The sequence below is a fragment of the Leuresthes tenuis genome, unplaced genomic scaffold (genome assembly GCF_036924035.1).
Source record: "Leuresthes tenuis unplaced genomic scaffold, fLeuTen1.0.hap1 SCAF_6, whole genome shotgun sequence".
Taxonomy (NCBI): domain Eukaryota; kingdom Metazoa; phylum Chordata; class Actinopteri; order Atheriniformes; family Atherinopsidae; genus Leuresthes; species Leuresthes tenuis.
In genome coordinates, this window is record NW_027325360.1 from 25,317,220 (window position 1) to 25,334,774 (window position 17,555).

A 17,555-nucleotide genomic window follows, 5' to 3' on the forward strand; every position below is an offset into this window, starting at 1 on the left:
GTTGCAGCATAATGTTGGGCGGGCACATAGCACACTGCGTTGTGGATCACACACACAAATTATTTCTAGAATTCTGAACTTAAGCCCAAAGACTACACAAAGTCGAGTGACCTTTGATACTATGAGATAGATATATTTGATCTAAAGCTTAACTAGCAGTTATTAAATCAAAATGTATTCATACAGTAGCTAGCTAATTGATAATTCAGATGTGCGAAATATAAGCTTGCTAGCACCATTTAATTAAAAATCTTATGGTGCTAGCTACCTCAAATGTGATGCTGTTTCTTCTGACTCCTGCTTGACAGTTTTTTTGTAACCATACAAATTTTTATACATCAGTCAAATATTTTGAAGAGTAATCCATTACTTCAGCTCACTATCTATACATCAGTGCATTGCATTAATGTTTTTTGCTCATCTTATTTAACAGAAAAATGGCATGTACGCCATCTGATATGTGGAGAAATTTCACACCAGCTGATGTTGATGGAAAGGTTTATTTTTTTAATGTGTAAATTATCCAAATTGGAATATTTTCAAAGCTCACCAGCTAAAGTTCCTGTGGAAAGTTTCTGGAAATTTTCCGCCCCTTTTCAACCCCAATCAAGAGCAGTTGATCGGCAGCACCTGGTTGCTAATTACTCCCTTGATTAATATGGAAGCATTAAGGGTTGACTTCATTTTTTGTGTAAAATAAAAGATGACAAGCTGTAATATGTCATGAGCTGTTGTTCAGCTGAGGCTTTATGGACCAGATTTTTAAAAAACAATTATGTTATATCTTATATCTTAAACCTTAGAACTAAAAGCGAAGATACTTCTTTTTTCACATGACTGTAAGTAGGTACTGAATGGTCTTATAAGCGAGAGATACTCACCATTACAAATGAACTCTTCTGTGGCTTCTTTCCAGCATTGATTGAATCCAATTTGCTACTGTGAGCCTGATCTGCTATTCAGACAGTACGCTTATGAAATATGGCTTTGTGAGTTACCCACTCCAGCTATAAAACCCCTAAGCATCAGCAGGGAACAGGATATCCTGCTGAGAAACGTGGCAGGGATAACAGCTGCCGCTGATTTCACCGGGCTCGCTCGATCATGTCCAATGGCCGTGAAGCTTTCAGAGGACAAAAACAGAGTGGGGCCATTATACACACTCTTCACCACTGCTCTCGGAGGGATAAAGGTTGAGACCATCAGAACAGCTCTGAGAGCTGCTGCATTGACAGAGAAAGTGAATGTATCAGAGCTCTCCTCTCTGTGGGAAGTCTGGCATCTCCAACCAGCTGTGCTGCGGGGGAGAGCTTCTTTCCATGGCTTTTATCGACCTAAAATCAGAGCTGTCCTCTGATTGAAAAGAGCCAGAATGGAGGCTTTCACTTTGACTCCCTTTTCATGAATAATTAATCAATGGCTTTATGAATTACTAATTAATGAGTCTAAGCTCAAACAAGCATCCTAACAGAACTTAGTAGGAGGAAAACACTTGCCTCAAAATTTGCCTCATTAAAGACCACATTGTGAATATCATGGTACCTACTATCCACATCCCAGGAAGCAACATTCATGTGCACATTCAGCCTGTTGTTATTATCTTTTCACTGAAATACACCAATTTCTAAAACACACAGTCTTTGAGATGTAAGATGAAAGGGCATGTAATGACCATGTACAAAACACTGCTGCGTGAAAGTAAAGTTTACCTCAATCGTCATGCTTTCTAGAGCCTTGTACTGGCATGCGCAGAGAAGAGAAAGGTCAACATAGTGAAGTCATAATTTATGTTTAGAAAAAGATTGTTGCTTTCCAGTCCCAGGCCCTCACTACATAAACTATGAACACAATTACATACCAACAGACAGAATCTGGGATGTCATTTCACACAGTATTTCCCTGATGGGAATGTCATGTAATGTCATAAATATCAACCAAGAAGGGAGTGAGAAAACAAGAGTGTACTCATAAAGCCCTCAAACATGTTCTCTATAAATAAAAGCACAACAGACGTTTCAAGGCTTTCTAGGGTGCTGGTAAGTCATGAGCTAAAACATTTGCTGGCCATCGTATTGAGCTCATATCATCAGCAGTATACATTTGACTGTAGTTCAGTGTAGTTCAACTTTCCTGCCTTCACTTTTCGAGCCATTCCAAACTTTTTGAACAAATCTAACTATGGATTACACAAAATGTAGTACTTACGGCCATTCTGTACAATCCAATTCAAGTCAGTTAGAATCCAATTCAATCTCCGATAGTTTATTTCTATTTCTTTCCTGTTTCTTTTTCTTTGCTCTCCCTCTTTCCCTGTCCCCCTGTCAGGTCCGGCACTATGACATGTAAAGTATTGTAACAAAAATAAATAAATAAGCAGTACTTTGGAAACAAGGGGAGCTTTACATTCATAAAGCCTCCTTTGGCAAAGCATATATGTTTGGCATAAAACTGTATTCAGATTACAATTCTCCTGCCATAATGCTGGACAGGACAAGGGAAAAAAAATAGAATCCAATTCATCGTAATCCAGTTATAATGCAGTTAATTCAATTCAAAATTAGTCCAGTTCTTACATACAGAGCCAATTGAAAGAAAGCAGCCTAGCTAAGGAAACCAACAGACTGCAGCGAAACTTCACTTCGATCCAATCTCCCATCCTGAGCAAGCACGAGGCGACTGTGGGATGCACACATATTGCCTCTGCACAGCAATTCAGCAAAGCTAACGCCACTGTGCTGGTCTTAAGATGACCATAGACCAAAATCCAACAAATAAAGAGTGCGGGATATAATGAAGCTGTTTAACATTTTCAGTAACCACCTACAATCTTTCCTATCAAATGCCAACATTTACTATCACAGAAATCCTTAAATAAAGCTGAGATTGATGTTAATGGTATTAGTTCCGCTTGTACAAAAGCAATATTTTTAGAATAACTCCTAAAAAGACCTTGAAGACAACCTGATCTGGACGAGGTTTCACAGCATTTGGCATTATTGTTGTCATTAACTTGTGTTTCTCTGAGTTGTGTTATGGTGTTATGGTGTCCCCCCTCCCCCTCCTCTTTTTTGTCCTCTCCAACCCCAGCTGGTCGAGGCGGATGGCCACCCTTCCTGAGTCTGGTTCTGCCAGATGTTTCTTCCTGTTAAAAGGGAGTTGTTTCTCTCCACAGTCACCTCATGCACGCTCAGGACGGGAGATTGGACCGAGGAGAAGTTTCAGTGCAATCTATTCGTTTCCTTAGCTAGGAAATTGTTTTTGAATTGGCTCTGTATGTGTGGCTGATTTTGAATTTAATTATTTGTATTTGATTGGATTATGATTACAATGAATTGAACTCCAATTGGCTTGAATTGGACTGTATTATTGAAGTGCCTTGAGATGACATTTGTTGTAATTTGGCTGAATTGAATTGAATTCGATATCAAGAAATGACATCACACTGCCCCTCTAGAAAAAGTCAGGGTTTGGATTATTATCAGCATGTGTCAATACATCCGGTGATGAGCAGCAGTATGAAACCAACATAAAGATCAACAGTTCCCTGAATCTGCTGATGACAAAATGATGAAGAGCTTACTCTTTAAAGCCCTTATCAAGCACTGATATGAATGACAAGTTAACTGGGATGATTCATACCTGGCTATGATGTAGTCGGAAAATGACCAGTGAATCATGCATGAGTAAAACCTGTCTTCTGTCTCCATCTATTTATATCTGTATAAACATCTATATACTGGTATGTGGTATTCAGATTTTGATCAGCTACCCCTTAAACGCCGATATTTAAAGTAAGTCCTGAGAATTGGACCTATTCATGATGCAAGGCTTCCGTTAGAAAGTAGTAAAAGCTGATTATGGCCAATTATGGCTTATTAAGAAATCCCTTATGAGTTCAGAAACTGACAGCAGCAGCTGTGGAATTTAAAAACGGTAAACGGAAATTCAGGCTTCCAAATGATATAGCTCATGTTCTACAGATCAAAAACAAATAAACTAACTCAGGCAACATTCCACACTTTGAGTAAATAAGTAGGGGTGTCACAAGCCATTGGTATTCACAATTCATAATTGGATGTCAGAAATACCAGCACTGCGTGACTATTACAATATAACACTGCAAATTACATTAGTTCATTGGATTTATGGAGGCCTATCTATTAAAATATTCAATATTTTGCAGACTCTGTATCTCCCTGCATTCATAACTTATTACAATTTGTTTGCAAACAGAGACAAAACCCACAATAAACACTGACGAATTTGACTGTTATGAGGACTTCATCTTTGAGGAGATATATTTTAAAATATGAAAAAAGAAAAGAAACAAGGACAAACAGGCAGAAAACTGTACTGAAATAAAAAAAGCTGGATGCAAATTAAGGTTCAGTTTATTAAATATGCTTAACAGTACTATTTCACATTCAATGCATACACATTTTTGACCGTATGGGTAACAACTACAAATAGACAAAGTCTGATGACAGAATGAAGGACCTGATCAGCGAGAGAACACATTTACACAGGCTTTACCTTTCTCCAAAGAAGGTCATTTCGACCTGCAAGCAGCACTGGATTACATGGCAACATCCTGACCTTTAACGGTCACCTCAGCTACACTAATGAAGAGTAACGGATGTCTAAGCATTACTAGATAATCCAATAGAGCAGAAACAACACAGTATGCACGTTCTCATTTTTTCACCATAATGCAATTAAAAAGGCTCTAAATCAGAGCGGTTTGTAACAACTGCATCAGTAACAGTATGGTGAAGCCACAGTGCCACCACATGGTCCAATGACAAACACGCCCAAGCTTGCTCAGCCGTGTGTGGGAGAAATGCCCGCATGACGCCCACAATAGATTACAGTGCACATGATGTGAGCATATGCCAAAAAAAAAACACAAAAAAAACAGGCTAAAAACAGCTCATTACAACTTCTGACAGGCAGCCTTCCTTCAAAGAGAAATTTAAAACAAACTGACTTGATATGTGCTGCAGTGACAACTGCTGTCACTGACTGATTGATGCACAGCACATGACATGAAGCGTTAATCACAAAAAACTAGTGATAAAAAAAAGAACAAAAAAAACAGACTCGCTGCTGATGGCGAAATAAATACAACATTGAAAACTGATGAAAAGTACACCGGCACGATTTTAACACGAAGATGTGTCACAAATCTACATAGACAAGTCTAAACTAAAGTATCAGCACTTTACTGTGCTGTGATGCAACAGTTCGATGTATTTTTTACATAATTTAGTAGTAGAATATACATTATGGAGACACCAGGATTCAGAAGTCAAATAATCAAATAAACAGAAGAAAAAAGTGCTGTTCAACCCTGGAAAAAAAAATACTGATGACACAACATTAAATAAAAATAAATAAGAAAAACAACAACATCTAAACGAGTTAATTTGATAGCAACATTCATAAAACTGAAATAGTTCATGCTAGATTCGAGTATGTTGGTATCATCCAACTATTTCAGAAAATTTCATGTGAGCCCTGAGAGCACCAGGATGCGCCAAATCGTTTCCTCTGCAGTGCCCGACAACACGAATATGATTTAGTCAATGCAGAGGAGAAAAAGTGGATCCGTACGTCAGTCTGCAAAGAAAAGTGGTTCAACTAATCAGAAGAGCAGAGTCTCCAAAGTCACGATCATGAAACCTCGTAGCAGTTAGCTAAGTTGTCCAAACAGGAAATATTCAGAACTGCTTCGTGCGCCTCCAAGCAGACAGCGATGATGCTCTGGTGCGTAACACTGACGGTTTTCCTACGAGTCAGCAGCCAGTCACAGTAGATTTCTAATATATCGCACCTGTACACATGTAAATGGGTCTGTGCTGAAAGGGGGCATGCTCAGATGAACTCTATTAAGTTTAAGTCTGCTGGCCTCTCATCACGAGTCTCTGCTTGGTGAGTTGAAGCACACTGTGAACAAAAAGGAGAGGAGAGCGCTTCCCGTCAGGGTTCAGTCCAGCGGAACCTCTGGTACGCTGGTTGACATGTAGGCTGTGGCCTGCTTGGACTCCTTCATCTTGTCCAAGCCGAAGAGGAGGTCCAGCTGAGTGACTGGCCGCAGTCGCTCCTCGTCCACAGGCCTGGAGATCGGGAAACAAAAGGTCGGAGGTCAAGCATAGAGCCCGTGTCCCAGTTCCACACTATACATACATACAGATATATACGAGTGTGTGAGCAACCAGCTGTTAGCATCTCCTTTCTAACTTGTCTGGCTTTGTGGGGAAGGCTTGTTATGTCATAATTCTACCAAAAATACACTGTATCCCCCACCTACTTAGAATGAATACAATGTATGAATTTGGGACACACACAGCGTCTTCAGGATATACAACATATGCCAATATTTGTCCATGCTTCCTTGCACATGAATACGTAGGACTTCGTGACTCGTGTGCAGCACAGATGGTCCAGTGTTGATCTGAATGATTCTGCTGATGACACGAACAACCTTTCTGACGTGCAGTTTTTCCAATCTCAACGCGCTGGTGACTGACAACTACATGAAGCCTGCATTGACTTCTGGCCCTGAATAACTATTTGACACCACATGGTGCCGCTTTGTATCATAATGGATCTTTTTTTTTTCTTCTTTTCTGTTGCACAGAGCTCTAAAAGAAAAAGAAAATAATTTTTTTTCCAGCAGTAGTCCCTTGCTCTTATAGGGGTTTCAAGAGTTGCTTAGCAACAGCTGAGGACAAGGTTACAAAGATATTTCTATAAAAGCTTTCAATTAGCCTTTTCTGTCCTGTCAAAAAAAATAAAAAATCTTAACTAGATCCACCTTTTTAAACGAGACACAGAACTGTGGGACTTTGGTAGCTGCATTTGTAGAAGGGACCTTTTAATGTTAATGTTAATTAATATCGTGATCCATGTTTTGTGATATTGGTCTTGCGTAAAAATGGAAAGGTAAAGGAGATGGAAAGGAGATCAAAATCAGAAACGTGGTGCAGACAAATGACATCGTTGAAAGATTTTCTACGGGTTTACGCTAACATCCCAGCAGTCCAACAGTTCTTGTTGCTAGATCTTAGCAAAGCATTCAATAATTTGGATCACAAATTTTATTCTACATAGCCTCTAAAAATTGGAGCAGAAATCAGAAAAAGATATTATGTGGCTCAGAATGTACTTAGAAGGCAGGGGGTACATGGTCAGTATCAGAAATAATCTATCTGAACTTCATAAAGAGAAGGCTGAAATATATAATGCATATGTACACAAACATCTATGAGGATGGAAGGTAAGGGCTCAGCCAGCGAGTAAAAGCTAAAAATCCTGCTGGGGACATTGGTGTGAGTCTAAACTTCAGTGGCCCCATCAGAGCTGGGATAAAATCATCTTGAACGCAGTTGAAGTGAGGAATATTAAGTCCAAGGAGGATGTTGAAAAGCTCCTTCACCAACTGTGAAGGAACTGTGGTAAAGACTCATTATTTCCCCCCCACACTGGTTTAAATCAGTACACCACTGTTTGATAGATAAAATCTAAACTTGCCAATACCTTTATTAAACATGTCTGTAGAGTTGCTGATATTAATCAGCATTTTTCTATCAACAGAATTTCAACTAGTTATCCAAAGGTTTTAATCTGTTCTCCCACATCATTCTTGATGAAAAAGCACTGAATTACCTTTACGTATGATGTGCGTCACATAAAGAGATGTGTCCTGCCTTGGTTTTTTTTGGCTTATTGATGCAGTGAAATAAAAAAAGAAAACAAGTACCTAAAAAAAATAAAAAAAATAAGAAAAGTTGTGCATGCATGTGTATTCTCCCCCTTTGCTACGAGGCCCCAAGATCCAGTGTTACCTTCAGAGGTCACGAGATTAAAATAATCCTACGGCAGAGTGGCAGGAAAAAAGCCACTGCATACAGAAAAAAACAAGAAAAGGATCTTTAGAATTGATCAAAAAGCATGTGGAGAAGGTTCTCCGGTCAGATGAGACTGAAACTGAACTTTTTTTTCTATCGAGGAAAACAACATGTCTCCCCCATGACTCTCAGGACATCCTCCCAACAGTGAAGCAAATACCACTGGCTCCAAGTGCCGAGTTCATAGAGACACCCATGAGGTGTGCAGCTGTGATTGCTCTACAAAGAAGTGGGGTGAGTAGTTCTTTCTAATTTTCCATTATTCCTTGTTTGCTTCACTTCTTCTTTAAGCTGCTTCCTTTAAGGGTCGCCACAGCAAATCATCTGTCTCCGTCTCAATCATCCTCCTCTGTCACACCAAGCCTCTGCATGACACCCACGGACCCCCTCTGAGGTCTTCCTCTTTTCCTCAGGCCTGGCAGCTACATCTGAACATCATTTGTCCTTTGGCCTCTCTTACTTTGTGTCAACCTGAAACCTTAACGTCCTCAGCCTGCCACTTCCAGCTCGGCCTTTCTGTCAGTGCCACCGTCTCCGAACCAAACATCACAGCAGGTCTCACTACCATCTTATAAACCTTCCCTTTCACTCTTGCTGCTATCCTTCTGTGACAAATCACCCCCGACACTCGTCTCCACCCACTCCACGCTGCCTGCACTCTCTTCTTCACCTCTCTTGTGCACGTTCCGTTCCCTTCATCGGCTGACCCCAGGTATTTAAACTCATCCACCTTCACCACCCTTCCACCCGTCTCCCTCTCATTCACACACATGTATTCTGTCTTGCTTCAACTGACTCTCATTCCTCTTCTCTCCAGAGCTTACCTCCACCTTTCCAGGCTCTCTTCCACCTGCTCCCTGCTCTAACTACAGATCACAGTATTGTCTGCAAACATCAAAGTCCATGAAGACTCCTGCCTGACCTCATCTGTCAGCCTGTCCATCACCATTGCAAACAAGAAGGGGCTCAAAACCGATCCCTCATCTAAACCCACCCCCCCACCCTGATCCCATCTGTCACTCCTGCCGCACACCTCACCTCTGTCTCACTTATCTCATTCTTTATGATCTGTTTGTTTGATTTGGCCAAGATTTTACGCCGGATGCCGTTCCTGATGCCATCCTCCCCATTTGTTCAGGCTTGGGAGTGGGACTACACTGGCTTGTGGCCCACCCATGACTGGGTTACCTTATTCGCTTCTCAATAAAAAAAACTATTTGCATCTTAAAGGTTGTTGTATCATGTTGTGTAAATCAAATTTACCCCTCCTTTGATTCTAAAGTACAGGATGTGAAACAACGAAATAGGACCAATGTAAGCCACTAAGTATCCACTTGCCTAGTGGACAGTTTCAAAAGCTTGAGCATTTGCAGATATAATCAAAAGGCTTTGTTGGAATGGTCAAATGGAAAAGTAATCTAACTGGATTCACATAATAAAAACAAGCACTGCTCTCTGCTTCAGAAAACCCACACTAATCTGAGCATTTGTGACATGCAATCAGAAACGAGGGCTGACAAAACTTGAAAATGTGTCCTACTTTTCCTCTTCGAGGCAGTCCTGTAGCTGCTGCGCTATCTGCCTCATTTGCTCCCTGCGGACGTAGTCCCGGACACGATACATGGCTGCATCGCGGCAAAGCTCTCTGAGGTCACTGCCAGAGTAGCCGTCTGTCTTCTCTGCAATCTCCTTCAGATTAATGGCATTACTCAGCTGTGAAAAAAGACAGATGTGCTTTGTGAGACAAATACATAGAATTTAGCTTTCACTAGTCTTTGCCCTGTGTTTGTTGCTGCCAGTCAAGCGCCAACGGTTCAAAGGTGGTGACAGAAAAAATACAGGTGTGACTCCAGAGAATGAGTCAAGAGAGCAGCGAGTTAAATAAATCACCCCACAGTTGACAAGCATGAGAAGAAACCCCATCTTACATTTTCTCCTGCTAAAATCAGCCTCAGGATGTCTTGTCTTTGCCTCATGTTCTGCAGAAAGACAGAAAAAACAGTGGTTGTTTTTTTATGTTATTCCATAACATGAGATCCAAGAAAAGAAATGATGGGTTAGCTGATATCTAATCACCGTCTAAATGTAATTTCAAATAAATCACTACAAATCACTATGTAGATTTATGAAAAAGCAAAGGACAGTCATCTATTCTTATTCCAGTTCACTCTTGATCAAACAGTATTGTGATTGTTACAAACTATGATACGCTGTGTGTATTTTGTGCTATGGTTTAGACTGAGTCTATGTTAATAGTGTACGTGTACATGTCTTACTGGCAGGCCAATGTGAAAAGTGGCGGGCATCCGGCGCAGAATAGCTGGATCTACATCCTGTGGCCTGTTTGTAGCTCCCATCACCATCACCTAAAATTTCATGAATTACAACCCGCTGCATGTCAAATGTGTTTAATCTGGTTGGCACTTTACAACTGGAGAAGGCCCTCTGATTGTGTTACCTGGGTAGTTGTAGAGGTGTCCAGTCCATCCCACAGGCTCATAAACTGGGCTTTCATCATGGCTGTGGCCTCATGATCCAGGCTGGAGCGATTTCTCAGAAATGACTCTAACATACAGGAGGCGAGCAGTGAAATCAAAGCATGAAGAGTGAGTACAGATAATGTACCCATGTGACTGGGCCTGCTCGAGCTACAGCAGGAGCTTTTTGAGACGCACACAACAACTGCTGCACAGTTTGTCGATAGATTTTTGTAGACTGTTGAAGCACTTTAATCTTTGACTTCAGTGCAATTTTTAAATCCACTCATGTAACTGACCTGTTGCCTTGTTAACTTTATTAACTGCAACACGCTCCGCCAACTATTCTTTATAGAACCATTTACTTTACCAGCCTTTTGTGGCCCTTAGCACAAGTTTTTTAAGGTGCTTCAATCAATCAAACTAGATGAGCTAATAGTTTTCATCAACTAATGAAATGTCACTTCCAACATTTGATAAGATTCTCTATGTTCTATTGGGAATAAAATATTAGTTTAGAAGATTTGCATTCTGGTTTTATTTACACGTCACACAGCGGAACCGAGGCTGACCTGTAATGCCCATCAGATAATAAACAACAGCTACATTTTTGGCAGCACCAACATGCTTTAATATCAGTAATTCTGTCTTTAATAGAGTGCTCACATTGCACAACTTTCAAAATCCCTGTCCTGCCTTTATTTAGTTGAGGTGATAGAGGGATTAGCACACTAAAAAAGTCTTTCTCTGCGAGGAACGGCATTATTCTGGGTTCCACGCTGTTCCCGATGATTTCCTCCCGCAGTAAGATGTTACTAACAGGGAAAACACTTGATTTTTTAAAAATGTTATATTATTTCATCTTATAAGAATAAAGATCCAGACACCAAAATACCATTTTACAAAGAGAAAAAAAAAAAAAAATTTGAATCTTACTAGAAAACAGTTGATGTGAGAGATTGTTAGAGAAACTCACCAATCTCATCAATGAAGATGATACAAGGCTGAATTTTGACAGCTAAAGAGAAGACTGCAGCAGTCAGCTTCTGGGATTCACCGTACCACATATCTGTCAGCGTGGAGGCCTGAAGGTTGATAAACTTGCATCCTGAGGCCTTGGCTGTTGCCTTGGCAATCATGGTCTTTCCGCATCCCGGTGGACCGAACAGTAAAACACCTGGAAGGACAAAAAAAAGAAAAGAAAAAAAAAGAAAAGACCGAAGAAAGAAAAAAACAAACAAAAAATGATTTTCTTTTTAACTCACAATTTTCTTGTTCAGACCTCACTCACATAAAACATTACCAGCACATGTGGTTGGATTATTTCTCTTCAGCTTCGTCTTCTCTGGCGAACATAAAGACATAAAAAAAATCTGGCACTGCTCAACCAATCTGTTCCCATAGCGATTATCTTCAAAAGTTGTGCGATACAAACAATTCCTCAAGTCTAGGAGTGGAGCTGGATTCCCAAAGCAGCTAATTTTGGAGGCTGAGACATCCTGAGGCTTAGTGGAAAGCTTTGAGCCAAACAGTAAAACCTCTCTGCAGACAACAAAGTATCCCTCACAAGTGACGCTCCGCTGTCACACTCCCAAGTAGATAAATCTCCTCCGAATCTCTTTTGGCATATCGTTCGAGATGGAAGCATAATTGACTGGATGGCTTTCAACAATAATAAGAATAGCTAAAAAAACCTAACTGAAGAGAATTATAAGAACTTCCAGAAGTTATTAAAAACTGACAGGCCGCAGTGCAGACTGACCATGGCTCTTACCCAACTGCTTCATCATGGTTACAGTCTAAAAACTACTTAACACATCCCTCATCCAAACTGCCGCTGGGTCATAGAACATGACTGAGAAATGACTTCGATTTTTCTTTTCTGCTTTTAACACGTGTTTCACTAAAACTCTATCTGAAGGCAAAACTTTATTTTTCTAGTGATTGTGTTATAGTTTTCCTGAGAAAAGGAGAAATATACATAAGCTTTTTTTGTACAACTCCTTTTTCTTCATAAAATGATAAAATACAATTATTGTACATAAGATCTTAGAAGTTGTGATTGAATACAGGCTGTAAGTGAGGACTGTGGACACTTTTAGTCTGAGATCAGTCTTCAGAAAGGAGTTTCAGTTCTTATACAGTGAACAAACTGTGCAACGCCTTGAAAGTGCTGAACATAATTTGCACTAGCATTAGAACAGAATCCGAGTCCAAAAAGAAACTGAGCCGAAACATAAAGTGAAATTTGCAAACCCTTGAACTATGGCTGCAAGTCTGAATAGTGAAAGATTCATTTCCTGTGTGTATCCGATAAGAAAACATTATCCTAAAACCCGCTGGAATAACTGAATCCAAAATAAAATCAGATTTTTCATCCTTCACAAAAGCCTTCAGAAGGTTGATCATATCTGGTTTTATTCCAGCCTTCAATTTATATTAGATTTAAGCAAATCATATACTGTGGTACCTTTAGGTGGCTGGAAGAGTTTTGATCCGGGTAAAAGATGTCTCTTCTGAAAGGGTAGGATAACTGTGTCTTGCAGTTCGTTTATGATTTCATCCAGACCTGCTATATCTCTCCAGGACACCTGCAAATGGTAGAGTAAGGTGAAATGAAAACATTTATCTCTTTCTCGTCAGGGAAATCATAAAAATGACAAAGACCAAGGACTACAACACTTACCTTCATAGTGTGTGGATCAACGAGGTGAGATGCAATATTCATCTCATACTCTGTTAGTTTGACCCCCTCGACACCGATCCTCTTCATCAGCTGTTCTGCCTGGAGAGTCGAAACACGCAAACCCCGATGAAGGCACGAGAGGATTACAGACACGACATTTTGCAAAGCACCATCCAACTTGAGCTGATAGTATTGAAGCATCTACAAACCCTTTTCTTGGCTTGATTTTTCTGTTTAGAAGTAGGGTCCATTGCTTCAACCACCCATTTGATACTGTAGTATGTAGCTGCGCCAAAGACGGTCAGCCTCACCAACATGCCAAGCACTTCATTCCTGGACAATGGCCGCATCAGGGCCTCTCTGGGAAGATCTTTTAGAAGCATCTCTGCTGGTTGATGTCAGTCCATTGGCTGAATGAAGAGTTGGGAAACAGCAACAACAATAAAATGATGTGGTACAGTTACATTAGATGTTGCTCATAAGAGTCACAAATAGCAGTTAATCTAACAGCCTGCTAATGTCTGACGCTAAGTATAAAGACTAGATTTGACTGCAGTGGGGTTTTTGGGCAAAATGTTTAAGAATAGCATTAATGGCAGTGCCTAAGGTGAACCGAAGTTTCACTCTCATAAGTTATATAGAATACATGACGAATGAAAGAGTTGTTATGAGTGGTCAATCATAAATAGTAAAAAATAGGTTTGAGGCAGAGACATAAATTCAGCAGCTTTACTTAAAAAAAATAAATGAAACACGATCAGGCGTTATGAGCTCTCCAACTCAAAAGCTAAAAGGCTTCCACTTGAAGAGTTTGTAGTATTTGCTCCTTTGCCAGATGCAGAGGGTCAGAAACATACAGACGCAATGTCGCCTTTTTTAATGGCAGTTACGTCCATTATTTGTGCTACCAAAGAGGACCCTGGCACGTTAGCATCTTCCGCTAAGCTAATGGTGCTCCTAGCTGCCCCAAAATACCCCGAAACTACCTCCTTAACATCGTGTCATTTTTGCCTCTCGGCTAATTACATAATTTTAACCCCTCCTCTGAATGCTGGCGCATAAATATGTGACATCATTTACTGGATTATTAAATAAAACAGCCATACTTACTCAAATGGAAATGGGCAACGAAATTAAAGCAACGTAAGTAAACTGCATTGAAGGTGCAACGCATTTTGTGGTTCGGATAGGAACAAGTACCTCAGTTCCTGCTCGCATGTTTGTAGAGAACCGCTAGATGGCAGAGCCTCCACACAGCTGAGTCACGGACAGCATCTATATGAGCTCATCGGGACCACCAGTCATAACAAAAAGGAGTGAACAGATGTTGCACTAGCAATTACACTTTATTGTTCGGTGGTTCTTAGTAGTAGGATGTGTAGTTTGAAGATTAATTTTTTTAGAGGGGTTTATTTATGTTGTGTACAACACTTCAACCACCAGAAAAATCACATAAACTATTCTTCAGTTCATGGATTTAAAATGATCTGGTTTGTCTCAAAACCATGGCAACAGAGACTGAATTTATCAGATTTTGGCCCCATAATCAGTTTGAGCAGATTTTTTTTTTCTTCTTGGGAACATCTACACAAATGGTTACCAAACACACCAGTATGTCCTCAGGTAGACTGCATGCAAATGAACCCCGGTGTGAGGTAGCATATCTGAAACCATAATCTTTGTTTGGTTTCCACTCTTTTCCAGCACTGTCTGATAATGAATAATTCAGTCTTCTTAACAGCAGCCTCAAAGATAAGACTATAACAAATGGCCCTCTTCTACATGCAATTTATCACACATGGGCCAAAGGGATTGTTAATTGTCACAGACTGTCAGCTAAATTTGATGATGCTGTTACAGCTTGTACCGTATCTTGACCGTGCATTTTCATCAGTGAAGCACTGCAGATAAACAAACAGAAGATTTGAAATGTAAAAACTGGAATGCAGTTGATTTAATGCGCACACAGGTTTCAGTTGGTATGTGTCCTTAAGTCTCACAACTCCTGCATCAACTTCAAACAAACATCAACATCAACAAAACAATAGAACAGTCAACAGAAGAGTATAATCTGGCCCAGTTTACTACACCTCTCTGTGAGCATAATTAACTGGATGTTGAACAATAGGTTAACCCCCCCCCCCCTCCCCCTCCCTCCCCAAAAGCCTCTGTCCCTTGATAGTCCAATTAATTTGGATGCAATTGGATGCAGAAATTCCATTCTGCACCGCCCCAGCTTTTACTATCCAGTGCAGTTAAGTTCACCTTTGTTGTGGAAAATGGCACACAAGCTGCTATTGCGCACACCTTTGGCTGCGAAAATGCTTCATAAAAAGCTTTAATCCTCCTATACTGCAGCACTGAGTCCCAGGAGATAGCAGCCTGACGGGGCCATTTTGATGGGTCTGGGCATGAAAGCCCAGGCTTGTGTATCTGCAAAGAGCAGCTGAGGCTTCACACTCCCACAACACCTCGCACCTTGCCCAAACAACCACTGTCAAACAGGTGGGAGCAGAAAAATCCATCCATCTTCCTGTAAACCTGCACTGTCCCCTTACTGAAATAAAACATTTACTGGCCAAAGCTGCATATTTTTGAGAAACAAGACAGAGTGGCAACTGTTTGGAAGAATGAGATAGAAATCTATAGTGAGCGGTAACTTTGTGCTGTGCAATATATACAGTTCATCTATCTTTTACCTTCTCAAGGGAAGCTGTTAAACACGAAGGTAATTGTTGGTCACACTTAACAGTTAACTACCTTTCAGTCCTGGGAGGAAATACTACCCCTGGCAGGAGAGGATAAGGATTCGTTTTGGTGTGGATCACTTCTTTGTCTGTTTTCAGGAATACATTGGATATAATTTAAATAAAAAAAAAGAAAAAACAAGTGTGGGAACCAGGCCACTCACTTGAGTATCATGCCTTTTAAATGTGCTGTGCAGACTGACTTTTTAGTCCATTTTATTGTGGGCTAAAAACTAAATTATTCTACCTTCTCAATGATTTTAAGGGGTTGAATTGATGAGAAATACCTCAATTAAAGTCCATGATTATTGAAAATAATGGATTTTTTTATTCTATTAAGATATTTCTTTTGATGAACAGATTTCTGCTGGTTAGAAGGAGAATTGATTTACATTTTTAAACAACATTATCATATGGTTGACCAATAAACCACTGCATTTTCTTTTCAACTGGAATGCTCATTTGGCTTACGGATAGAGGAATGAACAGACTAAGGATGTCTGCATGAGACTGGTCAGCAATGGAATCTCACAAGATGCCGAGGGTACCTTGGGCCTCCCGCACTCTTTGTTCATTCTGCCAAAGTAACTCGAGCAAGTCGACAACCCACCGCAACTGCCAGAGGAAGATGATTATAGCTGCAGCTCCAGACTCAACTCTGCAGGCCTCACCATGGTTACTGATGCACCAACAATACACAAAAAAAGGTGAAAAAAAGAGCTTGATAATTTGTTTTCTTCTTCCCCTCCATCCCCTGAGACAAGTGAGAAGACTATACATTCCCAATGGCACATGAATCCACGAATAGATATTTGGCTGATTTCTGACCTCTATAAATTTTTGTTTGTTTTTTTGTTTTGTTTCACTGGAGTGGAAATTCATGCTAAAATATTCTGCAGATTTGAGCTGTTTTGAAATATATAACGGGTGCAGTTTGACAGCTGGCTGATTATGATGGCAGTTGTAGACAGAGTGTCAGTATAGTCAACACCTGTGAGGTTGATGGTGGGACCCAGTTTCATCAGAACAAAACACTTCATTGTTAACGGTGACAACGTGAAGAAGACACATTTTAACAGTGAAAAAATGTGCAAGGAATGTGCAAATACAAAAGCAAATGTGAGAAATCAAAACATAATGTTCAATCAGATGCAGCTCAACATACTGTAACAAACATCAGCTACTACATTAGCTAAATTTAGCTACGTTTTAAGTAATCCTTTCAATATAAAGTGATTTTCTACAGCCTTGAGACACAGCTATAAAGATACTCAACTGTCATTATGTTTGGATTATTATAACATATTATAACACTTATTTCTCCAACTTCCAAACTGAAAATGTGACACCACATGTCATCATAAGTCTTCATTGTATCTGTCATCACACATTAGGGAGTTGGCAGGGTGAGATAGGCCTAGTTTAATGCTAAAATTTAACTTGACATCTCTTGACATGACTTGACTCTTCCAGTTCGATATTTACGTGCTGACCTTCACTCCTTGTTTCTCCTTTGTCAATAGTAATATTTTTTATGCGAGTAGTGACCTTGCATAGTTTACACCGATGAGTTTGTCGTATTAAACTGGAATCCAATTCAACAGCAACATGGGTAAGATTGTCGCAACACAGAGTGGCCTGCATTGGGTAATGGATATTTCTGGACTACAGTAGCACCCATGTTTTTCTTGCCCTAAGTTGTTTAGAAAAGTCCTACATTTTAAAAGTATTATGA

At 40.1% G+C, this 17,555-nt stretch overlaps 1 protein-coding gene across 1 annotated transcript; it reads right to left on the reverse strand.

Annotated features, from left to right (window-relative positions):
* Positions 1-4,373: 4,373 nt before the first annotated feature.
* atad1a (ATPase family AAA domain containing 1a) lies at positions 4,374-14,254 on the reverse strand. The gene is made up of 10 exons (XM_072388436.1): positions 14,184-14,254; positions 13,283-13,483; positions 13,074-13,172; positions 12,858-12,978; positions 11,364-11,564; positions 10,369-10,475; positions 10,187-10,276; positions 9,839-9,889; positions 9,451-9,623; positions 4,374-6,116 (listed from the first exon to the last, which is right to left on the reverse strand). Exons 2-10 carry the CDS (start codon positions 13,454-13,456, stop codon positions 5,987-5,989), a joined length of 1,146 nt encoding a protein of 381 aa, XP_072244537.1. The 5' UTR covers positions 13,457-13,483; positions 14,184-14,254; the 3' UTR covers positions 4,374-5,986.
* Positions 14,255-17,555: the final 3,301 nt, after the last annotated feature.